The sequence below is a fragment of the Dama dama genome, chromosome 18, assembly GCF_033118175.1.
Source record: "Dama dama isolate Ldn47 chromosome 18, ASM3311817v1, whole genome shotgun sequence".
Lineage (NCBI taxonomy): Eukaryota > Metazoa > Chordata > Mammalia > Artiodactyla > Cervidae > Dama > Dama dama.
The window spans coordinates 108,869,309-108,895,908 of record NC_083698.1 but is presented as its reverse complement, the minus strand read 5'-3'; the positions used below and the strand labels follow the sequence as shown (position 1 = coordinate 108,895,908).

At 39.5% G+C, this 26,600-nt stretch overlaps 1 protein-coding gene across 17 annotated transcripts in view; it reads left to right on the top strand.

Moving 5' to 3' along the window:
* The window catches only part of KMT2C (lysine methyltransferase 2C), a 254,607-nt gene that overhangs the window by 83,234 nt on the left and 144,773 nt on the right, over positions 1-26,600 (top strand). For 12 of the 17 annotated variants that reach the window (XR_009696784.1, XR_009696785.1, XM_061166176.1 and 9 more), the window contains 4 exons: positions 12,173-12,314; positions 17,941-18,141; positions 21,371-21,516; positions 22,451-22,560. Coding sequence is in view for 15 of the 17 variants with exons in the window: in XM_061166176.1 (XP_061022159.1) it covers positions 12,173-12,314; positions 17,941-18,141; positions 21,371-21,516; positions 22,451-22,560 (599 nt within the window). In the remaining 2 variants the exon portion in view is untranslated. The remainder of the gene's footprint in view (positions 1-12,172; positions 12,315-17,940; positions 18,142-21,370; positions 21,517-22,450; positions 22,561-26,600) is intronic. The other 5 variants (XM_061166178.1, XM_061166177.1, XM_061166164.1 and 2 more) reach the window with 1 other exon arrangement.

The following is a 26,600-nucleotide window of genomic DNA, read 5'->3' as shown; positions in this document are numbered from 1 at the left end:
CTAACCAAGGTGTTGATGTAGGTTTTTTGTTAGGAATTCTTTGTCAAATTGAGGAAGTTCCCCTGTATTCTTACTAATAGTTTGTTGAAAGTTGTTTCGTTGGTATTTAAAATCATGAATGGGTGTTGTGGTTTTTGTCTGATGCTTTTTCTGCATCTATTGATATAATCATGTGACTTTTCTTTTTTAGCTTATTGATATAATGGATTACATTTATTGATCTTCAAATGTTGAACCAGCCTTGTGTACCTGGGATAAATCCCACTTGGTTGTGGTGTATAATTCTTTATATACATTTTTAGATTTAATTGATTAAAATTTTGTTGAGTGTTTTTTGCATCTGTGTTCATGAGAGATATTTGTCTGTCACCCCCCCCCCCCCCTTTGATATCTTTGTCTATTTTTGGTATTATGGTAGTGCTGGCCTCACAGAATGAGTTGGGAAATAATCCGTCTGCTGCTGTCTCTCAGAAGAGATTGTAGAGAATTGGTATAATATCTTCTTTAAGCATTTAGTGGAATTCACCAGTGAACCCATTTGGGCCTGGTGTTTTCTGTTTTAGAAGCTTATTAATTATTGATTCAGTTTCTTTATCTGATGTAGGCCTGTTCAGATTGCTTCTTTTAGTGATGCTTTTGCTTTTCTTTGAAATGGAATTCTCCAGGTCAGAATACTGGAGGTGGGTTGCCTTTTCCCTTCTCCAGGGGATCTTCTCAACCCAGGGATTGAACCCAGGTCTCCCCACATTGCAGGTGGATTCTTTACCAGCTGAGCCGCCAGAGTGTTGGCAAATTGTGTCTTTCAAGGAACTGGCCCATTTCATTTAGGTTTTCAGATTTATGGGCATAGATTTGTTCATAGTATTCCTTTAGTATCTTTTTTTAATGCCCATGGGACCTATAGTGGTGGCCCCTCTTTTATTTCTGATTTTAGTAATTTCATCCTCTCTCTTCTTTTCTTAGTTAACCTGGCTAGACCTATCAATTTTATTGAGCTTTTCAAAGAAGCACCTTTTGGTTTCACTGATTTCATCCACCCCCCCCCCACTCCGCGATTTTCTCTTTTCAATTTCATTGGTTTCTGCTCTAATTTGTATTATTTCTTTTCTTCTGCTTTATTTTGGATTTAACTTACTATTCTTTTTCCAGTTTTGTAAAGTGGAAGCTTAGTTTATTGGTTTTTAGATCCTTCTTTGTTTGTTATGTATACATTCAATGCTGCTAATTTCCCTTATTCTGTTGTTGTCTGAGAGCAGCCATTGTATGACTTCTATAATTTTAAATTTGTTTCAAGGCACAGAAACAAATTTATATGGTCTGTTGGTAGAAGTTCCTTCTGAGCTGCAGAAGAATGTGAATTCTGCTGTTGTTGGACGAAGTAGTCCATTACATCCAGTTGATTGATGGTGGTGTTGAGTTCAACTGTCCTACAGATTTTCTGTTTGCTGGATCTGTCTCTTTCTGATAGTTGGCTATTAATGTCCCCATATATGATAGTGGATTCATACATCTCTCCTTTTAGTTCTGTCAGTTTTTGCCTCATGTATTTTGACCTCTGTTGTTAGGTGCATATATGTTAAGAATTGTTATGTGTTGTTGGAGAATTGATGTATCATACATACATATAGTTATGTAATGTTCCTCTTTATTCTTGAGAATTTACTCGCTGTGAAATCTGTTGTGTCTGAAATCGATACAGATTCTCTTTTTTTTTTTTAAATCTGATATCTACTCTCTTAGCAAGTTTTCAGTATTCAGTATTACAGTACTGTTAACTATAGTCATTATTGCTAGTACATAGATCTCCATATGTATTCATTCTGTATAACTACAACTTCCTACCCAATGGCCAGTAGCTCTCTGTTTTCCCCACCCCCAGCCACTGGTAACAACTGTTCTTCTCTCTGTCCAGCTTTATATTTCTTATTAGAATTTTGACTCAGATTGTTAGTTTTTCTAGGCTGTAGAGTTTTCAAAATCCCGCTGGAGGGAACTTTTCCCAAATTGTTCTGGTACATCAGTTCTATTCTCAAGAATCTGAAGAGTTGGTGAGCATTGGCTTGAATCCTTCCTTCCATATTTTGATTAATACATGGTTAAATGACATCTTTAAGACTATATCATTAACAGTTTTATCCAGTACTTTTAGTTCATAGTGAATGTCAGTCTTGTCTAGGGGACCTCATTTTTCATGATGAAAGAACATAATTAAAATAGGTGGTGCTTGTATCTTGGCTTTCTCTCAGTATAGACCAATCTCTCAATTATCCAAGTCTTTTTCTAAGAATCACCTCAACTCTTTGTGAGTACCCACTCCAACTTCCTTTTCAGAAATTCTGCCTTGATCATTAGACTTCACTAAGCCTATTTCTCTGGAGTTTCTGTGTAGCCAGAAGTGTCTGTACAATAATTCTTTGTGGAGACATTTTTAATGGATATTGTGTTTTACCTGAAAGTCTAGACATGATATTTAATTAATCTTTATATTTGAATGAGTTTAGCAGATCTAGAGGTAAAACTCACTAAAAGCCCCAAGGAGGGGAGCTGTTATAAATGACACACACACAAAAAGGCATGCTCAGTTGCTAAATTGTGTCCCAACTGTTTTCGACGCCATGGACTGTAGCCTGCCAGGCTCCTCTGTCCATGGGATTTCCCAGGCAAGAATACTGGGGTGGGTTGTCATTTCCTCCCCCAGTGGATCTTCCCGACCCAGGGATAGAACCTATGTCTCCTGCCTTAGCAAGTGGATTCTTTACCACTGCACCACCTGGGATCCACCCTCCCGCCCCCAGCCCCGGGGGTGGGGGTGGGGAACACCCAGCACAAACTGGCCTCAAATTATACATTACTGATATATGAAAATATAATTTATTTTTGTATGTTTGATTTGTATTAAACTTATTTGTTACATACTAATTGTAAGAAACTTTTGTGGATGTTGTTTCCAACTTTTGGAGTAGATGTTTGATTATTAGTAGTAGTATTTTTTTTTTAAGTAATTACTAAACCGAAAGGGGAAAAAAGGTGTTTAAGGTTGGTATTTCTTTTAACATGATTTCTAGTGCTTTCCCTAGGTTTGAATGTTATAATCCTTATTTTATAAATGGTTTTTGATTGTAATTTTGGTCTCCTCTTTGACTTTTTGAAATTAATTGGAGGATAACTGCTTTACAATACTGTGTTAGTTTCTGCGTACATTAACATGAATCGGACACAAAGTATACATACGTCTCCTCCCTCTGGAAGCGTGCATCTCCTCTTTCACTGCTAAGCTGTTTAAGAGAGTTTAAAAAATTTCCAGGTGTTCATGTGAATTTTATCCTTGTTTTATTACTTTTCATTTCTAACTGTTGTATTGCTTTGGTACACTTTTTATGCTTTGGAATTTGAGGTTTCTGGCCATATTCATTAGCTCTGAAAAATTCCCAGCTATTATATACTCAAATACTGCTTTTGTACCACTCATTCATTCTTCTACTTGAAGGTTCATTAAACTAATTCACTGTGTTTGGAGTCATTTACCCTCTTTTTGATTTTTTATACTTTTGTCCCTGTGTCCTTTATTCTAGACAGATCTTACAGTTTTCTGACCCCTTTTAGCTATCTAATCTCTTATTAAACGTATCAATTAAGTCCAAGATTTTTTTTTTTTTTTAATATTTATTTGGCTGCTCCAGGTTTAAGTTGCGGCATGTGGGATCTAGTTCCTTGACCAGGTATTGAACTCAGGCACCCTGCACTGGGAGCCTGGAGTCTTAACCACTGGACCACCAGGGAAGTCCCCATGTGTTATGTTTTAAAAGTTCTTTATTTTTTTTTTTCAAGTTTGCTTTTTTTTTTTAATAGTTCTCTCCTGAAAATTTTAATGCTTGAATTCTATTACCTTTAACATAATACATACAATTGGTTTAAAATTGTTTGATTATTTTAATATCTGGAGTCTCTGGGTTTGTTTCAACTGTTTCTATTCCTGCTTGCCATGTCATCCTGTCTTCTCAGGTAACTGATTATCTATGTTTGTGTACAGGATAATATACTTGACAGTTTATTTGTAGAAATAGATTGAAGATTATCTTTTCCCCTCGAGGGTGGTTTTTCTTTGGTTTCTTTTTTTCCTGGCACCTAGGGGCACTGGTTTCTAAGGACCACCTCTTACACTTTTGCAGCTCTATTTTCTGTCCAAGCATGTGACTCAGAGCTGTACAGTGGTCCTTGCAGAAATTGATTTCTGTTTCACTCTTCCTGTTAACGCCCAGCCCTCTGGGGTTCCTGCCATACTGAGTTCCCAGGGTGTTGCAGGCTTCTAGAACCATCCATGAGTCTTGAGAGTCAGACCGAGTGCTCTTAGTTGCCTCTTCCCGAGCAGCTGAAGCCCCCTTGGGAAATGCAGCCCTGAACTCCAGGCTCACCTTGCTCTTTGCCCCTTCCCGGCAGTTTTGTCTCATAATTCCTTACTATCTTGTTAACTTTTTGATGCTTTTAAGACTCTTCTCTTTAAAAAATATTTCACTCAGTTTTCTTATTTGTGTTCAACTGGAGGTTTCTTTCAAATTACCTAGTCTGCTGTTAGTGAAATAGACGTTTTTCTGGGGTTTTCTCTGCATTCTAACATGTGCTAGTTTATGTAAATTTGGGAGGCACTTGAATAGAGTATATAGCTAGCCTCTTTTGTTTCCTTAGATAGTGTATGAAACTTGATACCTGTTTATTAGATTCTCTGAGCCAGGATATTGTTATTAAAGGTTGTTCAGTTGCTAAATTGTATCTTGACGCTTTGTGATCTCATGGACTGCCAGGCTTCCCTGTCCTTCATTATCTCCCGGAGTTTACTCAAACTCATGTCCATCAAGTTGGTGATGCCATCCAACCGTCTCATCCTCTGTTGCCCCCTTCTCCTCCTGCCCTCAGTCTTTCCCAGCATCAGGGTCTTTTCCAACGAGTCAGTTTTTGAATCAGGTAGCCAGAGTATTTGGAGAAGGAAATGGCAACCCACTCCAGTGTTCTTGCCTGGAGAATCCCAGGGATGGGGGAGCCTGGTGGGCTGCCGTCTCTGGGGTCGCACAGAGTCGGACACAACTGAAGTGACTTAGCAGCAGCAGCCAGAGTATTGGAACTTCAGCATCAGTCTCCAGTGAATATTCAGGATTGATTCTTCAGGTTTGACTGGTTTGATCTTGCTGTCTAAAGGACTCTCAAGAGTCTTCTGCAACACCACAGTTCAAAAGCATCAATTCTTTGGCGCTCAGCCTTCTTTATGGTCCAACTCTCACATCCATACATGACTACTGGAAAAACCATGGCTTTGCCCATATAGACGTTTGTTCGCAAAGTGATGTCTCTGTTTTTTAATACACTGTCTAGGTTTGTCATAGCTTTTTTTCCCAAGTAGCAGGAGTCTTTTAATTACATGGCTGCAGTCACCGTCTGCAGTGATTTTGGAGCCCAAGAAAATAGTCTGTCACTGTTTCCATTTTTTGCCCGTCTGTTTGCCATGAAGTGATGGAACTGGATGCCATGATCTTAGTTTTTTGAATGTTGGTTTTTTAAGCCAGCTTTGAATATTCTTTTCATTCAGTGTGTTTTCTTTGTCAGGTAGTAGCAGTTACGCATATTTGTTGTGTGTGGTGTTCTTCCTTGACTAGTCTTGCAGCATTTCCACTGTTTCAGATTCTTCTTTGTCTTTTCTCCAGTCCATCCACCACATTGCCAACGTTACCAACATTGTCTTCAGAGTGGTTGTTGCTTCATGTGATCTTCTTTTTTTAAAAAAGTATATTTAAAAAAATATTATATATTTATGGCTGTGCTGTTCTTGACTGCTGCCTGGGCTTCTCTGTAGTTGCAGCGCGCTGGGGCTGCTCTCACTGTGGCGTGTGAGCTTCTGGCTGCAGTGGTTTTCTCTGGCTGCAGAGCGCAGACTCCAGAGCGTGAGAGCTTCAGTAGCTGGGGTGCACAGGCCCCAGAGCCCAGGCTCAGTCGTTGTGCCAGGCTTAGTTGCTCCGCATCATGTGGGGTCTTCCTGGCCCAGGGATTGAACCCGTGACCCCTGCATTGGCAGATGGATTCTTGACCCCTGAGCCACCAGGGAATCCCCTCATATAATCCTCTTGTTTTCAGTTCTGCAGTTACTTTGATTTCTTTAGCTTTTTCACTTCAACTCAAGATTCTGTGAAGTAGTGATTAGTCGTTGAGGTTCTGGAACCACACTGCCTGTGTTTGAATCCAGACCCCGCTGCTGATTGTGTCCTTGAGCAGACCCCTTCACCTCTCAACCTTGTTTCCTCACGTGTGGAATGGAGATGTGATAGTAGCTGTGGCGGGGGTACCCCTTCACACCCGACAGGCCTTACTGTGTGTGCCAAGAACGGAAGGCCTGGACCGCTCCTTGTCTGGGCCTTTTCCCAGGGTTGTGTTTGCAGTGAGCAGCCTTGAAGAACGAGGTCAGGTCTCCCTCGGGGACAAGGCACAGGCCTGTTTAACGCTTACTCTAAGAGCGGTGGTTCCCCACCCTCTCTGGTCCTGTAGTACAGTTCACTGCATGCGCAGACGGTCGTTTGGACCCACGGTTCTGCCCCCATGACACCTGGGGGCCAGCAGTGAACCCCAGCGGCATCCTCACACTTGTGCTGCTCGCTGCAGTGAGGGGCACAGTCCTTGTCTTTGGTGCAGGAGTCTTGTGTCTCCTACAGCATCTGCGACCCAGTAGCAGACTAACTTCCTAGCTTGTGTAAAGCCTGAGGCCCCGCAGCTGTCTTCATCAGGCAGAGTTTAAGTGAGTTCACGCATTTAACCACCTATAACAGTTGCCTAGGAGAGAGGAAGCATGTACTAAACGTTAGCCGTGAAGATGTTTCTTTAAATATTTTCATATTATTTTTGCATTGGATTTTTAGGCCGAAGTAAAAAGAAGACTCAGAAGAAGATTAAGATTGCTATAATTTTTGCTATAATAATTGCTATAATTATATATATTATGTGGTGATGATGTATACTCTAATTTGTTGGGTTTTATTTAATTTCTTCTATTAGTTGCAAAAAATGAGTATCCATTGAAAAATTTTTTTAAAGGTATGTAGAAAAAACTAAAGGAAATATTTCATTTTATTTTTTTCCTATACTGCCCTCTTTATTTTTATTTTCTGTGATGATAACATTTAACATAAGATCTACCCTCTTAGCAAAATTTTTAAGTGTACAGTATTGTTAGCTATAGCTCTGTGCTGTAGAGTAGATTTCTATGACATGATCATATTGTATAACTGAAACTTTGTACCCTTTAACTAATATCTCCCTATTTACCATCTCCACCAATAACCCTTGACAGTCACCAATGTAATCTCTGCTTCTATGAGTTTCACTATTTAGATTCCTCATGTAAGTTGTACTAATACTATGTAGTACTTATCTAAAGGAAATATTTTAAACTAAATAATATATCCAGAGAGCAGTTGGATTTTAACAATTACTATTTTAATTAATGTCACTGTGATTTTGAGGTCTTGATAAGTGTTAGTCTTTTTCTTAATTCTTTTGTGCTTGCATCAAAAAATCACATTAAAAGTATAACAGTAATGTATGTTTGTATTTATGAAACTGCGGATAAGTTACAAAGAGAACTAAGTTAGCTGTATGAAGTGTTAGCTTCTAGGGAACCACTGTTTGACATTTTTGTGCATATATTTATAGTCAGCTTACATTTTAAAGTCTTTACATGCCCTGTGAAAGCAGTATATTATTAATCAGTGTCAACATTTTAAATAGGTTAGTGAATAAAGATAAGTAAAATACTTGCTATTTCTGATATTGTGCTAATTGTTTAGCTTTATAGCACATTTTGGATTTAGTGGATACATTAGATTCAGTAAGCTACAAACACAACTGAAAAATATAACAGAATGCATACTTTTTTTGAGCATCACTGTTCAAAAGAAGGAAAGGACATGATTACGCAGTTTCTTAGATATGTTTTCTTCTGTAGTCTTAGTATTATATATAAAGGAAGCAAGAAAAGTGTTGCCAGTTGTGTGGAGATGAAGTTAGGAGAGGGAAAAATAATTTTTACTCTACTTAATAGTTGCCGAAAGCATAGAAACATGTGGTTTGGGTAACTAGTAGAAAATGGATGTTGGTATTGATTAATGTAATTACCAAATAATAGCCCTTTAAAGGGCTTCCCAGGTAGCACAGTGGTAAAGAATCCACCTGCCAATGTAGGAGACATGAGAGACGGTTTCCATCCCTGGGTCGGGAAGATCCCCTGGGGAAGGAAATGGCAACCCACTCCAGTATTCTTGCCGGGAGAATCCCACGGACAGAGAGGAACCTGGCAGGCTGCTGTCCGTGGGGTCACGAAGAGTTGGAGGAGCCTGAGCATACATAGCCCATTAAAATTTTGGTTTATTTTTTCTTGTGCTTTTTCTAATTTATGCATTTCCTTATAATAAGTTTATTCGCTTGCTTTATATTACACAACATAATCAGTTAATTAAACAATTACTGAACATCTAGGTTTTGTGCTAGGCTCTGGTTTGCAGCACAAATACAGTAGCTGCTTTGTAGAGTGTATAGTGGGGTGCTGCCTCCTATGTTTGGTACACTCATAAGCAATAAACGGAACCCCCAAATTGTTTATGGTGTTATGTATTTTCTGTTGCAGGGGGATAAAAAGAAGGAAATACCTGAGATTGTGCCTCGACTTGCCAGAAGAAAAGTTTTAACTAGAGGCCCAAGTGGTACTTAGCAAGATGTTAAGCGAGAGCAGGCAGGCCATACCCTATTGGAGGGCTCCTGGTTTGTGGGTGCGGGCTAACTGGAGCTGGCTCTTAGCAGAAGCGTGTTCTGACAGGATGTAGCGCCGTGACCCTTGTCTGCCTGACCACTGTCTGTAAACTTCTGAGGCCCTCTTCTTATTCCTCTTTTATAGTTTTCATCTCTTCTCTTGACACTTGTTACCTAGTAATGGAAATGGTACACAGAGAGCATATCCCACGTGTGCTCTGGGCATCTCTGGGTAGAAATGAAATGCTTCTTTACAAAGTGTTTATAGTATTTTGTCATTTTGTAGTGTTCGGGGGCTTCCCAAGTGGTAAAGAATCTGTCTGCTAATGCAGGAGACATAAAGATGCAAGTTCAATCCCTGGTTTGGGAAGATCACTTGGAAGAGATAATGGCAACCCATTCCAGCATTCTTGCCTGGGAAATCCCATGGACAGAGGAATCTGGCAGGCTATAGTCCGCAAAGAGTCTGGCATGACTGAAGTGACTTGGCATGCAGAGTATTTTGGGTGTGTGTGCGCTCAGGTGTGTCTGACCCTATGGGCAGAGAGCCTCTCTGAAGCAGTCCATGTTCCCTTCTGCCGTTGGTCGCAAAGCGCTAGCGGGCCGGCGCCGCGGGATGGCCTGCCGCCCTGGAGTTCAGGTCACTGCGGTGCAGCACCGCCGGTGCCGTGACACAGCGTCAGAGGTGCCAGCTGTTTTCCAAGCGCCACCGTCACCGTTTCCCTGCCTGCTCGTCAGCCCGCCCGTTTTCTGTGCTAACTAGCTGGGTTACACTGCTGTAACAGAGATGCCCAGATACAGCAGTGGCTCAGAGACTCATTTTTCCTTCCTGTAGTGTTTCTGAGAGGGAGGGGTCCAGGCTGATGGGATGTCTTTGTTTCCTGTGGTTGTTTGCGGACCCAGGTTCCTTCCGTCTAGTTTCTCTGCCCTCCTCAGAGTGGTGTTTTCTTCTGCATTGTTGCAGAAGGGTTGCTGACACCTCCATGGCCCAGTCCATACAGTGGATGGAACACAGTGTAGTCCAGAGCACCTTTCCTTTAAGGCAGTGAAGAGATTGCATGGTTCCTTCTGCTCAGGTTCTGTTGGTGACAGTGTGCCGTGCTTAGCTGCAAAAAAAGGTTGGGAAATAGTCTGTGGCTGAACAGTTACATGCCCTACTGAAACTTGAATAACACAAAGAGCGCATGCATTTTTGTCCATTGTCCATTTTTTCCTACAGGGTTATGTGCCTTGTTCATCTGTGAAGTTCTTTACATATTCTGGACTTGAATACCTTCTTGGGGGTACAAATCACATGTGTTTTCTTTCCATGTGTGATATATTTTAAAATTTTGTTCATGGAGTCCTTTGTTGTACAGAAATTTAACATTTTTATATACTAGAAACTGCAGAACTTTTTATAATCCTTCTTTGATACAAATGTATTTTGTATTTGTAGATTTGATCCTATACCAGTTTTGTGGCTGGGGTAGACAGGAGAGACACTATGATTAATAGGCTCCACAAGCTCTTAATTTATGGTCAGCTTTTCTGTTTCAACTTGAAAAAGAACCATTATTATAGAAAAAACCATCTCTGATGCCTCATTTCATTATTAATTTAATAATTTGACAGGATTTACAGTTATAGTTATCTCTAACTAAACAAATTGCTAGTTCTCAAAGTTATTTGTCAGAATGAAAATGAAAGTGAAGTCCCTTAGTCATGTCCGACTCTTTTTGCGACCCTGTGGACTGTAGCCTACCAGGCTTCTCCGTCCTTGGGATTTTCCAGGCAAGAGTCCTGGAGTGGGTTGCCATTTCCTTTTCCAGGGGATCTTGCCGACCCAGGGTCTCCCGCATTGTAGGCAGATGCTTTACCGTCTGAGCCTCCAGGGAAACTGTTTGTCAGGATAGCTCCCTAAAATTCATTTTGAATCTGGAAGACTTTGATAGGGAAGTCCTAGTGAAGTGGTGATCTGAAGGCAGAAAATCAAATTTGATGTCTAAGTGGGTGTTGAACCTGCTAGATGTGCTTTGTATGCAGCAAAAGTGAGGTCTGGAGGCTCAGGAGAGGAGTTAGGGTTAGAGATACTGATTTAAAAATCAGGAAGACAGGAGACTGTTGAAACCTGGATAATAATTACACTCTTCAAAGATGAAAATATAAAGGACATATAGAGAGCTGTACTCACATTTGGAGGTCTCAAACTAGCTGAAGGGACAGGTATTAGACCTTTTAATCTTTGTTAACAACCTCATGAGATATAGGTAGTTTTCTAACTTTACGGGGAGCAAATTGAGGCTGAGAGAGGTGACTTCTACATCAAGCTGCCTAGTTAGTAGTTGGTGGAACTGGTACTTGAGAAGAGGCCCTCAGGGCACCAAGCCAAGCAGGTAGTGATCCCTGATGTCCCTGCATTTCAGAAGTGAGGGCGATTTCACTCAGAAGGGGGGACTGCCTTGTGCAGCTGCATTTCCAGTGTTGAGTGGACCCTGGGTGGTTCGTTCTTTTGCCACCTGCGGAGGTGGAGAGAACTGTGTGGGAAGACGGATTCGGTGTAGGAAGGTCCGTTGAGGGAAAAGGTAGTGCAGGGCAGCCCCTCCAGAGAAGGAGAGACAGGGGGAGCTTAGACTACTGTAAGCTGCTGTTTTTTTGGTTTGGGGACAGCGGTGCAGAAAGCTGTAACAGGTAAATTTCACATCAGAAAAGAAAGATGGCACCATGAGCATGGGATTTATTGCATTAGGAACTCTGGTGGAGAAATTGTGCCTGTTAATGTCTAATAGTACAGTGTGAGATACAGTGTGGATTTTCCTCAAAGAGAAGAATGATATTAGGAATAGCGGTGTTTGAAAATCCTCTCCGAGTTAGGCTGCGTCCTAGGAAGGTCTGTGTGGTGTTTAGGGTGGGAGTCTTGAGCATGACTGAAGAAGGCAGTGGGGTCAAGGTGTGTTCTGCTCAGTCATTGTGCTCCTAGAATGGCTGATAATTAGAGACTGTGGCATGATTGTTTTAAATTAATGGTAATTTCAATTAATAAACTATGAAGAAGATTTTTTACGAGTCACCTTAAAGTGTGTTTGTTTTGTAGAGGACTTGTTGTAATCCTGAAAATAAAGTTCTTAACAGGCTTTACTAAGATCGAAACTTAAGTCAGCGGCAATTTGGAAAGCTATGCTGTTTTACATTATTTTGATTATATGTAGCCTGACGTGCTGCAGTCCATGGGGTCGCAAAGAGTTGGACACAACTTAGCAGCTGAACAACAAATATAAGTTTTTCCTGTTTGTTACGTATTGTCATTTGTTGTTTCGTTATTTTTCCTTCGTGCTATCTGCATTATAGATAAATTCACCAAAGAGTGATGTAATGCAAAGTGACTTTTATGTTCTCTTGTTTTACTATTAAGCAGAAATCAAAGAGCAGTCAGCAGAAGAGGATGCTGAAGCAGAAGCGGACAGCAGCAAGCAGCCGGTCCCAGCCCTTCAGCGCTCTGTGTCTGAGGAATCTGCAAGTTCCCTGGTCTCTGTTGGTGTGGAAGCCAAAATCAGGTTCGAGAAGGAATGCAGCTGGGTCAGAGATGAGTGACAGGAAGAAGGGTAGTGAGCTGGCCAAGAGGAAATTCAGAGAGCGCAAGCTTAGGACGTAAACCTGGGTGGAATTTGAGAGCTGGTGGCTCTGTATGTCCCTGGGGTGGAGCGTGTCTGGGGCTTACGTGGCTGTAGGACAGAGCAGTGGTCTGGCATGTTACTCTGCTCCCCTCAGACCAGAACAGAGTGTTGGCAGTGTGCAGCTCCTAGAAGAAGATAAAAGTCAAAACTTTGAGTATAAGGACAGATTTTTTATTTACTTGTAAATGTAAGCTTATACTCTTGTTCTTTACCCTCTCTCATTTTTTTAAAAAAGAAATACAGGATGTTATAACCTCAGTGTATATTTTAGCTTTGGAGTCTTGTTAATATTTTAGATCTTTCTTGGAAGACATGAATAAAACTGAAACCATCCATCAGTTGACTATTCCTGTCTTCTTGAACTATTTTCTGTCTTTTGCTCTCGGCACATCTCCCTTCTTGTTTTGTCTTTTGCTGGCTTCTGTGGAGACCTCCCCCGACTTTGTAATGTTGGAGTCCTCAGGTTGAAGTCCTCAACATGTTCACTTCTGTTCAGTCTGATAGCTAGGTCCTGTCTGTGTGCCGATGAACACACATTTGTATTTCCAGGGCCCACCTTTCTCTGCACTCTGGACTTTCCTGTCCATGTCTCTGCCTGACATCACTATTTGGAAGTATTCTAGACACTGCACTCATAACACGTCCAAAAGCACTCTTGATTCTTGACCCCATGCCTACCCCAAATCTTCTCCCCAGGATTTCTTAATTTGTTTAAATATTAGCAATATTCATCCAGTTGTTTAGACCAAAACCTTTTGAGTTAATCCTGATGTCTCTCTTTTCTCGTACCTCACACCCTGAATTTTGTAGTTAGACTTTGGAAGATGTCCCAGACAAGTACTCACCGTCTTACCTTGCCTACCATCTTGGTTCAAGTCCCTGTTATCCTTGCTACTGCTAAGTCACTTCAGTCGTGTCCGACTCTATGCGACCCCATCCCTGGGATTCTCCAGGCAAGAACACTGGAGTGGGTTGCCATTTCCTTCTCCAGTGCATAAAAGTGGAAAGTGAAAGTGAAGTTGCTCAGTCATGTCTGACTCTTCACGATCCCATGGACTGCAGCCTACCAGGCTCCTCTGTCCATGGGATTTTCCAGGCAAGAGTACTGGAGTGGGGTGCCATTGCCTTCTATTATCCTTAGGAGGCAACAGTTACCTTTTAGCATAGCTGCAGAAATGATCATTCTAAAACATAAATTAAATTTCCCTCAAACTCTCTTTAATGGCTATCTCTTCTATTTACATTAAATATTTCAATAATACTAAAAATTTCAAATCCCTACCATGATCTGCATCTTGGAGAAGGTTTGAAAATTTTCAAAATGAAAGATAAAAAATAAACAGTCCACACTGCATTTACCCATTATTTCTGCTTTATTTCCCTTTGTTACACTTTTTATTTCCTAGCAGTTCATTTGATTATTTGTCCCCCTTACTTTTATGTGAGCTCTGTGAAAGCAATACTTTTCTCCACTTTTTCTGCTTTTTATTGCACTGATAATTTTTTTCTATTGATTGCACATTATATTTTGTTTTAAAGATGATATCCCTGAAGGCTCATGTTTCTTTTTTTTTTCTCTTGGCCACACCCTGAGGCATGCAAGATCTTAGTTCCCGGACCAGGGATCAAACCCCCAGCCTAGCAGTGAAAGTGCTGAGTCCTAACCACTGGACCCCCAGAGTCCTAACCACTGGACCCGCAGGGAATTCTCAAGACTCATGTCTTTTTTGTTGTTGTTTTCCAGTCGCTAAGTTGTGTCTGACTCCTTGTGACCCCATGAACTGCACCTTCCTTCACTTTCACTGTCTCCCTGAGATTCCTCAGATTCCGGTCTATTGAGTCGGTGATGCCATCCAACCGTCTCATCCTCTGTTGTCCCCTTCTCCTCTTGCCCTTAGTCTTTTCCAGCATCAGGGTCTTTTCCAGTGAGTCAGCTCTTCGCATCAGCTGCCAAAGTATTGGAGCTTCAGCTTCGCATCAGTCCTTCCAATGAATATTCAGGACTGATTTCCTTTAGAATTGCCTGTTTTGATCTCCTTGCTGTCCAAGGGACTCTCAAGAGTCTTCTCCAACACCACAGTTCAAAAGCATCAATTCTTTGGTGCTCAGCCTTCTCTATGCTCCAATTCTCACATCTCACATCATCTCAACTCACAACATCTCACATCAGTTAGTAGTAGTACCTAACTATTGGAAAAACCATAGCTTTGACTATGTTTCTTTATGAATTTCATTTTGAAAGAACTTCAGATTTACAGTTCTAATTGATTTCTTAGATTTAGCAGTATAAATGCTTTATCATTTTCATATCTCTTTGCATTGATCATCTAGCGTTTCATTTTCTAGTGATTTAAATACATCCTATTTCTATTTTCTTTGTTGGCCCCCCAACCTTTTGCTTAGTTTTAAAAACTCAGCTTTAGTTTATATGCAGTAAAATGCACCCATTTAGTGGGTTTGGCAGTTGCATACTGTCATATATCCATATAACCACAAAGGTAAAGAACAGTTCCGTCATACTGAAAAATTCCCCCAGGCTCATTTGCTGTCACCCTGACCCCACCTTCTGCCCGAGGCAGTCACTTACCTATTTTCTGACCTGGTGGTTTTGCCTTTGCAATAACATCGTGTGAACAGAATTGTGAATCGTGTGTCCTTTTGATTCTGGCGTTTTAACTTAGCATTATGCTTCGGAGAGTCATCTGTGTGGTTGCATATGTCAGTGGTTGTCTCCTTTTTATTGCTGAGGTGGCTTCTGTTTTATGGAGGTGCCTGCCGAAGTTTATCATTTCCCAGTTAAGGGATGTTTGGGTAGTTTCTGCTTTGGGGCAGTTATGAATAAAATTGGGATAAATATTCACTTGCAGGTTTTGGTGTGAACCATAGCGTTTTTATTTCACTTAGCTAGCTAAATACCTAAGAGGGAAGTAATTTTTAAAAGAAAATGCTGAAGTATTTTTCAGTAGAGCTGTACTGTTTTGCTTTCCCACACATGGTGTGGAGTGGATTGGCAGGACATTTCTTGTTCTGCTTCACCTTTGCCCTCCCGTGAACACTGTCTCTGTGTCCTGGGGGTCCTGTCATTGCCTCGAGAGAGGAGACCTGGCCTGGTCTGGGTCTAGGACGGAGCCTTGCCCCTCCTCCACTGTAGAGGTCTCCTTCCCACCCCACATTCCTCCGTCTGCAGCTGGTCTCGAGCATTGCAGGTGGAAACTTTTCCTCTCTCTCTCTGCCACCCTGTGGCTTTTGTTCCCCCTGGGAAAATGGAGGAGGAAGAGCTGGCTGGGTCTCTGTGTCCTCCCCGAGTGGCTGCGCTTCGGCCCCCAGGCTTGTCCCGTGACCAGTGCGTTCCCAGGGCTCTTGCCCAGGCCCCAGTGGTGGCCCTGAGCCCCTGGGGAGGGGCGTGGAGAGAAGCTGGTGATTGGACTAGAATTCACCGTGTGTCTGCAGGTCCCAGATGCTGTGTAGTCTCTTACCCCTCCCCTTGGCCTGGAGCAGTTTGTACAGTTGTCACTGAATTCACAGCCTGCTTAGATGACACCCGGGGGCCTCTTCCTCAGGTTAAGCAAGTGCTTGTGTCTTCTCTGGTCTTGGAAGCGCCTTTCGTCCAGGTGCAGGTGAATTGGCTGCTCTATGACTTCTGTAATCAGAAGTGTTCAAGAAAATTGAATTTGTATGTTGTGACCATGGGCCAGAGCTCTCTGTGACTTCCACCTCCAGAACAGAAGCTGGGAGTTTCCTTGTGCATCCTTTAAACTTAGCAATAAATTACTGTCTGTCTTTATATCCTATATCTCTTGTAACATTCTTGTTTCTTTAATAATTTGAATATTTCTCTAAAAATATTTTCGTTGTGGGTCTGTTGCGTGGTGAAATTTCTGAGGTCTTCTAGAGACCTGGGGATGATTTTGTTATACCATCACATGTGAGTGATAGTTTTGGATATAAATTGAAGGTTAAGCTATTTTTTGTTAGTATTAATGCTTTAAAAGTATTGCTCCATTTCCTAGTCAGTTGATGTTGATGTCCATCTGATTGTTGCTCGTCATAGGTAACGTTTCTAGGGGACAAAAAAACCAGAGACAGGGTATGCTGAAGAAAATGTAAATTTTAATAGCTTAAAGAAAATTATAAATAAGAAAATTTAAAAATTAATAAAATACTGGCCAAGGATATTGATGGATAGCATTCTGGAGGCAAGAAGAACATGTTTCCCACATTGGACTTCATTTTTCTGAAAATAGACCACATGTAATTGTGTGTGGGGGGTGTGTGTGTGTGTATCAATAGGCAGCACATTTATTACAAAATGGAAATAGATAATATTGGAAACACTTAAAATATTTAACTTTTATTTTTTTTAAAAAAGCAGTTTGTCAAGAGAGGTCCAATATGAATTTAACTTATGTTAAACATTATCTGAAAAGATTGTAGATAGTTCTTATCACCTGTTAATGCAAGACTGGGGTAGAGACTACAGAGGTGATGGTGGAAACTTCAGTACTTGAGAAGAAGGATTTGAGGGTAGCAGCCATAAATATGTTAAGAAGAGAAAATATATCCAAGAGGAGTGGTTCTCTTTCATTCTGTTTTTTTCCTAAGACCCCTTACTAAGTGTATTTTCCATAAATATATTTATTGTTTTTTGTCCTTTAGCTTTTAAGGTGCTCTCTTTTTAAAAGAAATAATAGATTTTATTGTTTAGAACTACTTCAGGTTTACAGAAAAATTAAGTGGATGGAACAGAGAGTTCCCAAACCCAATCTTCCCCTGCCTGCCTGTCCCCTGTTGTTAGCATCTTACATTAGTTTGGTACCTGTGTTAAAACTGATAAACCAGTATTGATACATTATTATTAAAGTTCTTAGTTGCATAGTGTTCATTCTTTGTGGTACATAGTTCTGAGTTTTGATCAGTGTGTGATGTCATGATGCCTTAGTTACAGTGTAGCAAATGAAAGGTCTCACTGCTCCAGGTTCCTCCCCTTCCCCTGCTCTTGGACCCTGTCCGTCCCTTACCCCCACTTCCATCACTAACTGCTCATTAACCCACTCACATTTATATTTGTATATCTGTGTGTGTGTGTGTGTGTGTGTGTGTGTGTGTGTGTATCATGCACAATGAATGTTCCATCTGGTTAAATAAAATTTGGTTACCACTTGCTTTACACAGCTGGGATATAATTGAGTGGCCATTAAACCATACCCTTTGCCCAGCCTTAGCTTTTACTTTATTCCTTTTTAATACTTTGATTTTTTTTGGAATCAGATTTAAAGGAAAATTGTTTTACTAAGTACAAAATATAATTTTGGGGTATATTTACTATTTCTAAAAATAATGCTGTAGAAAAATAGAATTGTAAATGTATAATTACTATAGATTTAAACACTTAGCTTGCACTAAAGACAGTATTTAATTTTAAAGCACAAGTATTTCTGCAGTTAGTCTGGAGCTTGAAATAGTTAAATAAAACTGCTTCTCTCTTTCTTCCTTTTCATTTTGCCAGTGAACAGCTCTGCGCTTTTTGTTACTGTGGTGAAAAAAGTTCCTTAGGACAAGGAGACTTAAAACAATTTAGAGTAACGCCTGGGTTTATTTTGCCCTGGAAAAATCAGCCTTCTAACAAGAAAGACGTTGATGACAACAGCAATGGAACTTGTGAGAAAACACAAAACTCAGCACCACGAAAACAAAGAGGACAGAGAAAGTAAGTGGTTTTGAATATAAATAGGTCAAATACAGTAAGACTATATATAGTTTATTTTCATTGAAATGTTTAAGACTATGTGAATGGGATTGTTACCAAATGATTTCTTGTGTTTCCAACATCCATACAATGCTTTATGACTCACCATTAACCCAGCAAACATTTTCTCAAAAAATTCTTTATTTTAAAAAAAGTTTAGTTGTATATTAACAAAAAAGAAGAAAACTTCAAAGAACATAATATAAGCCTAGAGGGGATTCATATAAACAGAATGAAAAATTTTAAAAATTAATGAGATCTTTCTTTCCTTTTTCTAAATGTTTTAAATAGTTTGTAAGAATATAACATAACAGAATTGCAAAACCAAAGTGGTTTTTACTACTCATGTCCTTTAAGTGTCATTTATTTGTTTGTGTTTACGCTTTAGAGAATGGTGAAGTGTCTTGTAAACACTTACACTGTAATACATACAGTGTTAACTTTCTTTCCTTCTGAGTAATCATATGCTGCCCTTTCTAAAGTTAAAGAAGGTCTTTTTTAAATAAAAAAATTTACATATGTGGTTACCTCTGCAACTAATACATGTATATAGTTGTAAATCAAGTGTAATTAAAAAACATGTACTATTTGTATAATCATACATGTATGTCTATATTCATGGATGTTTTAATTCCCTGAAACTCTTATCTAATATGTTTATTTTTGAAGTTAAAATTTTTTTATATGTTGTAGTTTTGTTTGAAGGCCATCTTCATATGTGGACTTGCCTCTGGTAGTTGAGGGAGTAGAAGTTTCTGTGGTTGATGAGAAAGTGTAAAAATTAATTTAGCTTGGAAGGCTCACCAGCTCTGGCCCTTGAGGCTGATGATGTAATCACCCAAGTGCCTGCCTGGCTGGCGGCCAGAGTTAAGTACTGAGGCATTGTTGTGTTGTACTTATTTGATTGGCTCCTTCTTTTGGACTGCTGCCAATGCCTTGAAGACTTGAAGTAGGAAATGAAACAATAACAAGAAAAACTCTTTTAAAAGAATTTAAGGTGGAACAGCTTAAGGAAGTTCAGAAGTACTGTATTTAGAGTTTTGATGTTTTAAAGGCCATGCCTTGCTTTACCTTTCGTAATCAGCTTGAGTGCTCACATTCTAATAAAGTATATCAGAAGTCCAGGAAACTTACAAAGTCCATCAGTCATTAGTAAATTTAATGGATTGGACCAGGTTATATCTTATATTCTGGTGTTCTGCCTTGAATGATGGCAATTAGTGAAGAACTGTTCTGGGAAGTACAGTTGGGTTTCATTTATTTATTTATTTTATAAGCTTAGTTAATTTTTAATGAAAACTTTTATGAGCTGAAAATAATTATGTAAAAAATAACCTTGGTTTAGTGAAAGTCTTTATATGCACTTAAGTGTTTAACTAAAGTTATTAAGTGATGATAACAGGCCAGTTAATGGACCTTAGGAATAAAGCATGTTTGCAAAATTTGGAAATCATTTAGCTTTGTGATGATTTTAAATATTTACAATATTTATGTTGCTAATGAGTTGTAAACTAGATAGACAGCCAGTTAATTTTTTTTATTTGAAAAGCAGGATTTTAAAATAGTTTTTCCCTCATAGTGTACTAAATATAAGAATATGTAATCAAGGGATCATTTCCTCTCTTTTTGGTTTGTTTTAGACTTAAGCTTTGGGGGAGAGGTTGTGTATCTCTGCTGTTCCCTAAGCCAGGCTTCTGTAGCCCTTCGGGTTGATGTCACATTGTCTGCCTACACACTGACTCTAAAACCTTAAGGTCAAGTTTGACTAACTTGCTGGTTAGGAACTGGTTAGTAATAGCATATTTAGTCATTCCATTGGTTTTTATATCTGTGCCCCCATCAAATTCTGGTGTAAAGAAAGTATGTTTAAGCAATACGTTCATCGTTATAGACAAACTGTTGGTCTTTTTTTTCCTCCTCATAAATTGGCAATGATTAGTAATGAAGGTATATTTTCAGGAAGGGAGAGATCATATTTATAGGAGGTTTGTTCTCATTTGTTTCACCGTGGGCATTCATAAAAATGGGATTTGGAGTTAGCATAGCATGGTGAACTTTAAAAAAAAAAGTTTGTGCATTTCTAATGCTGCACATAAAAATACAGGTTATTTTTTACATGGTTTGATATTTAAATGTACTTACTGAAAAATGTTAATACTTTTTCTCTTTCAATGATTCCAGGTATAAAAAAGTTTAGTTCCCTGGTCATTGTGCTGATTTTCTCTTAATAGGAATCATGATAAATATCCAGCAGACAGATGTGCAGTGAGTTATGATCTATATTCAATAGTGACTTAATCCAGAATTATCATCAAGCTGAATACTTTGATATCAGGAGAAAATTAAAGTTTTAGTGCCAACCATCTGATTTCCTGTGTTTACTGTTAGACACAATAGCAGTCATTGTTTACTTACCAATCTCAATGAATATCTGAAGTTTTAGGGCTTTGAAAGTCTGAAACCTCCCATCTGTGGTATATCTTATTCAGTGTTCACTTTTATCAGGAACTTTCTGCTGTTGTTACACTATTTCCCTTATTCCCAAGTCACCGGTAGGTAGCTGTTTTGGTTTTGCTTTTGACTTCTGGTTTGTGAGGTGAAGTCTTAGCGGAGGGTACATGCAGCGTCGCAGCATAGATAGGCTATTAAGATTGCCGAGGGGACATACGAATGCGCCCGCTGACACATTCCCCTCCCCTTGCCTACCTTGTCACACTTCGTAGTGGGTTTTCACTTCCCCTGGGAAATAACCTTTCTTTTTGTAAACTTAACTGCCGACTCTGTTGTTGGTAGCCCTTACCATAAAGCGTGTTAGAGATTTCTGATTTGCTCAAGTTATGTTTTTTAAGCATTTAAGTAAGGCCAAAGGGAATATTCATTTTATATGACAACATACAGTTTCTGACTAGAATAGTAGAATGTCAGTTAAAAAATTACGGATATATAACATTTCCTTATGGATTTGGAGACTTTTTTTTTAGTTGTTGCTTACATGATATAGCTACCCAGTTTTATATTAATATTGATGTTATGAACAATGACATATATTCTAGAAGTTGTTTTATAAGCAGTTTATGCAAAATAAATTAAAATTGATTTGGCAATACCTTATATTTAAGTCATTATGAAGCGAAACAGTTTTCTCCTTGTTCTCATTTTCACATTTGTTTTGTTTTGTTTTCTTTTCCAGGGAACGGCCTCAGCAGAGTGTCGTGACTTGTGTCAGTGTGAGCACACAGACTGCTTCAGACGATCAGCCTGGTAAACTGTGGGATGAACTCAGTCTGGTTGGCCTTCCCGATGCCATTGATGTCCAAGCCTTATTTGATCCTACAGGTATGAGCCAGTCTTCAATAATAGCTACCTCTTGATTCTGCAAGGCCAATTATCAACTTAATATTAAATAGCATTCATCTAGAAATAATTATTGCCATTGTTAAAAATATCTTTGTTAAATATGCCTGCTTAGGTAAAATAAATTGTCTAATTATGTTTATCTAACTTATTTAGCATCTGCACAGGGCCATAACTGGGCTGGACGCTTTTATAAATATTTGCATTTGCACTTGTGTAGACAGCAGTGCCATGGAAATCTGACAGTTGCAGAGAGAGAGATTATAAAGGGATCTGTGAAAACTTGGGAGCATGGCAGTCTGAGTCTTCCTGAAGTAGGAGTGAAGGATGATGGATCTTAGCCGTGTGGACGTCCTGTAGTACAGTGTAGTGGCCCATATTTATGACTCAGTGATGTTGGGGCTTTGAGTAAATTTCATTCTGTAGTTGAACTGCATGTAATTGTTCAAGTGATAGAGAATTTAAAGACTGAGCTGTTATCAATGATTGGTGTGGAAGAGTGGTGTATATGTAGTTTGTCATAAAGGATGAGATAAATTTCCTTTATATTTATGTAAATATACCAAATAAAAATACAATAATATTTAAATAAAATGACTAGAAATTAATTTCTTTGTTGAAGAAGCAATCATTGATACAGTGTACATTAGATTCACTTGGAGGGCTTGTTAATATAGGTTTCTGGTCACCATGGCAAGAGTGTTTGATTCGTAGGTCTTGGTTGTGATGTAAGATTTGCATTTATCACAAGTTCCCGGACGATGCGTTTTGAGAAGAGCTGCTTTAGTGGAATCACAAATATAGGATGCGGTGTATATTCACGTTAGAATCGACTGAAGGATTTTACATCTTTAATTGTTAGCGTTAATATGTTTAATGTGTACTTATTTGCTTCTTTTCACTTTAACCATGTTAGGCACTTGTTGGGCTCACCACCGTTGTGTGGAGTGGTCACTGGGGGTGTGCCAGATGGAAGAACCGTTATTAGTGAACGTGGACAGAGCTGTTGTCTCAGGGAGCACAGAAGTAAGTAGAAGAAACACATATTTAAACCATAACTTTATAACATTTGCTGTGTCAACATGAAGATTCACTTGTAAGATTTATTAAATGATTAATGTAAAAACCCTTAAAATAGGAAATTATTGATATCCAAGGGTAGTTTGTGCAGACCACTAGATTATATAATATGTTAAGTTGTACAATAAACACCAATCTTTAAATAATTTACATTTAAATAAGAAATTAAAATTTTTAGAAATGGAGATTACTGACTGTACTTAGGCATCTTACTCTTTTAAGAAAAAACTCTCTGACAAAGATTTAAATTAGGAGAGACAGGATTTGACACGTCTTTAGTCCACAGTTTGAGCTAGTTCTGTTTGCTATTTTAAAAATTGATTAAAATAATTTCTTTTCAGTCAAGTTGGCAGTTTGGTTTGTCTTTTTGGCACCATCCCAAAGCGATACCATATACACAGTCTGCCGTCTTTCAGAGCTTCCACTGTGACTTTCAATCAAAAATAAATGCAGCGTTTACCTTCTATCTATGAAGGCAACAGACCCTGTGAAGTAAAACTGCTTTGCTGCTTAAAAATTCCCCTTGGTTTTTGACAAACGTGTTTGGGAGAAGTGAAAACAGGTCTTCCAAAGGGATATTAAAAGTGGAATTTTTTGCCATAGAAATTACACAGATTTAATACAGGTAAACCTTTCAAAGGTATAGTTGAGACAAGGATTTAGATTTAAGTAATTATTCAGTTATTGTAACATTTGCTTTACTCAGATGATCAAATTGACCTAATTTAAGTGGACGAGTCACTCTCACCTCACGATTAGTGAAGTTAGAGTGTTTGTTTTGGAAGTGTGACCTTATATTTAAAGGCTTACATTATTACCACATTTGAACAGTATAATGCCCGGTAATAATTTCCATAGTCTGAGCATACTTGATGGCCAGGTCATCGTTGTGATAGGTCATGGAGCTGATTCTTCCATGAGCTTCTTAAAAGTAGTTTTGGAATATTTTGTGACGGTGAGAAGCAGAAGCGTTATAGGAAAGGCAGTGAAGAATAGTGAAAGGGCCCTTTGTGGTGCTGGGTTGTTGAACTGTAGCAGCTTATTTTTGATAAGGCTGTAGGGAAATGGGCACTCATATGCCTTGTGGACAGGAATGCAAATGGGTGCATATCTTCTGGAGAGAAGGTTGGTAGTATCCCACAAACTATATATGCACTTATCTTTTGACCTTTCTGAGGTTCTGTCCTGAAAATATGCCTTCAATAATACAGAAACTTGTGCCATTAAAGGTTAATAATTGCTAGCGTTGTTTAATTTGCAAAATACTGTAAAAAAAACCTAAATGACCACACAGAATAGAATGGTTGAATAAGCTATATATATCTTTTTGTATAGCTCTGATTCCTGGAACCATAGGAATGTTTCACTTAGCCTGTAAATAAGCAATTACAGCTGTCTGGGCTCTGGGGGAACCTTAAAAGGAAGAGCAAAATTCACAGTGAAGGGGGTAGAGAAGAAACTAAGCGCTGAAAAATAGTATATTGACTGGACACCCATAAAGCTAAAGACAAAATCAAACAAAAACTGCACACACATGCCGTAAGCTAGTGAGCACTATTCTAAAATGAGTTTTGTTGTGTTAGAATGGTTATCAGAGGTATCAATATAAACTCAGGGTTTTTAGTATTTACATGGACAGATGATACTGAAATCCAGGTGTATGTATATGCAAGTGTTAGTATGCATGTATTTAACTCCTAGCTCTGTCCCTCTGAAAGCCTAGAACCAGTGACTTCTAGCAGTGAGCCTGTCAAGTGCCCAGGTCTTGGTTTGTAACCAGTGTTTTCCAATAAAAAGGACCAAGGCTCTTGGAAGTGGCTCACAGTGCAGGGAAAGTACAAGATGAGGTGCCAGAAAGCAAGGAAGTGCTGATTGAGATGGAAACTTGTTAAAAGCATAGGAGCCAACCTCAAGGAGCTCCTAAGAGCTGGACCAATTTGAGCAATAACAAAAATTAATGATAGTCTTGGGTTTTCATCCATAGAATGATCCCCACTGCTGAATAGATAAATAAGTAGCGGAGGTCAAGTTACATCACTTCTCTGCTTAACACTCTTCAGCTACTTCCCATTTTATTAAGAAAAAAAAAAAAAAAAAAAAAAAAGCCAGTCGTTACTGACCATCTGGGCTCTCATGATCTTCACGATCCCCTCAGGCGCTTCTGAGACATTGCTCACAGTAACTCTTCCCTGGCCTCGCTTCCTTCAGCTGCCCTGACCTCCTGGGTCTTACTCAGAACCGTCCACCTCTGGGCCCTTGCAGTTCCTGTTCCCTTTCCGTTGACCATTCTCCTCAGATACATGCCTGGCTTCCTCCCTCGTTTCCTCAAGTATTTACTCAAGTTTACCTGAGGTCTTTGCTGGGCTCCCTGTTGAAAATTTCAGGCGCCTCATCCCGTCACACCCTGGTGGATTGTCTTCTCCTCTGTACTTAGCACCCTCTGCCTTGTCTGTGTCTCCTCACTAGATAGTAGTGCCGTTCTGATGTGTCTTTTTCTGTTTTGGTCGTTCCTCAGTAAATATTTGTGGCCTAAATGAATAGCACTAAAGATCAGTCATGGAATCATTCATAGTTACAAGAAAAAAAATAAGTGCCAGAATGTTAAAGGATGTCGCCAATGTGATGAATTTTATTCACGTTTATACATTTATACTCATCAAAGGAACCCTTGTAAAATAGAGGACATTTTTACAGTTCTGCTTAAGTGATAGGAGTGGGGAGGTGTGACAATGACAGTCTCTGAAATCTCAAAAGGTTCCTTAGGGGCAAAGTATGTAAAAGTGCTGTTGAGCCCAGAACAGGCTTTATTTTACAAAAAAAGAGGTGTTACAAATTTGTTGAGCATTATTAGGACAGCATGTAACTGAATAAATTATGGTCCCTGCCTCTGTAAAGAAAATAAACATTTAACCTGCCTCTTCAAGATAAAAGTGATGTTTCAGCAATGAGAATGTAATGACTTCTCAAAGAAATACGTGCTGGGGGTTGAGCATTTTGGTAACAGATGTTTGGAGCTGTGTCTATTGTTAGTTTATTGCCAGAAACAATGAAAGTTTGTACTCAAACAAACAACACAATATTCTCACATTTGTTGCCAAAAAATCTTGGACACAGAATTTCCTGAGTAAAGTATTCTAAAGCATTGATGTATGTTTTAAACCCATTTGTTAAAAATTAATGTTTTTTGACTCTGGAAAGTGAAACTCTGCTGGCTAATATTTGAGAAGTTTGGGATTGAAAAATGGTCGTTGAAAACATGTGCCTCTGTTTAGATCTCCTTGCTTTTGTGGGAATCCTTTTTTAAAAAACCTTCGACAGATGCTGAAATAAACTGAAGTAGAATTGGACCTTTCAGTCTGAGACGATGGAAAAGAACAAGATGCAAAGCTCAGATGGGGGTGTCTGTACGCTCTAAACTTTTGGATTGTTCACGTCTTTTAAGAAAGAAATGTTTGAGTACGTGTCCTTCTTGTTGGAATATGTATCTCTCCTCTCTGTCACTTACCAACATGTGTAAATTCATGTTGTTTCTGTGAGCACTTAATTACTGAGGGCGTGGATGCTGCGCTGGTGTGACATTTTGTCTCTGGCGCTGCACAGAGTACCCTGAGCGCCAGGCTTCTTGGCTGGGATGAGCGGATCCGAGCGGAGTCTGTCAGTGAGGGGCAGCGCTGAGCCGGTGGTCCAGGGAGGCGCGTGCGCGGCTGACACCTAGTGGCCACTGCCAGCCATCGTGCGCTGCGCTCAGAGCCCAGCTGCGGTACTGCCGAGGCTGACAGCCCCCGGAATCAGCAACATTATTCCCATTTTAAAACCAATGCATCCTCTCCTCAGTTGTTAAAGTGCATTCAGTATCCAGCAGTTGAGTTTTTCTGGAATTTCCCTGAAATTGTTCTTCAGTTTTTCCACAGGAACTTTTATCTTTTGCTAGACAGAAGAATATGCTAAACCGTTTTTCTCTTTTAATTTCCTCTTTGGATTCCTGG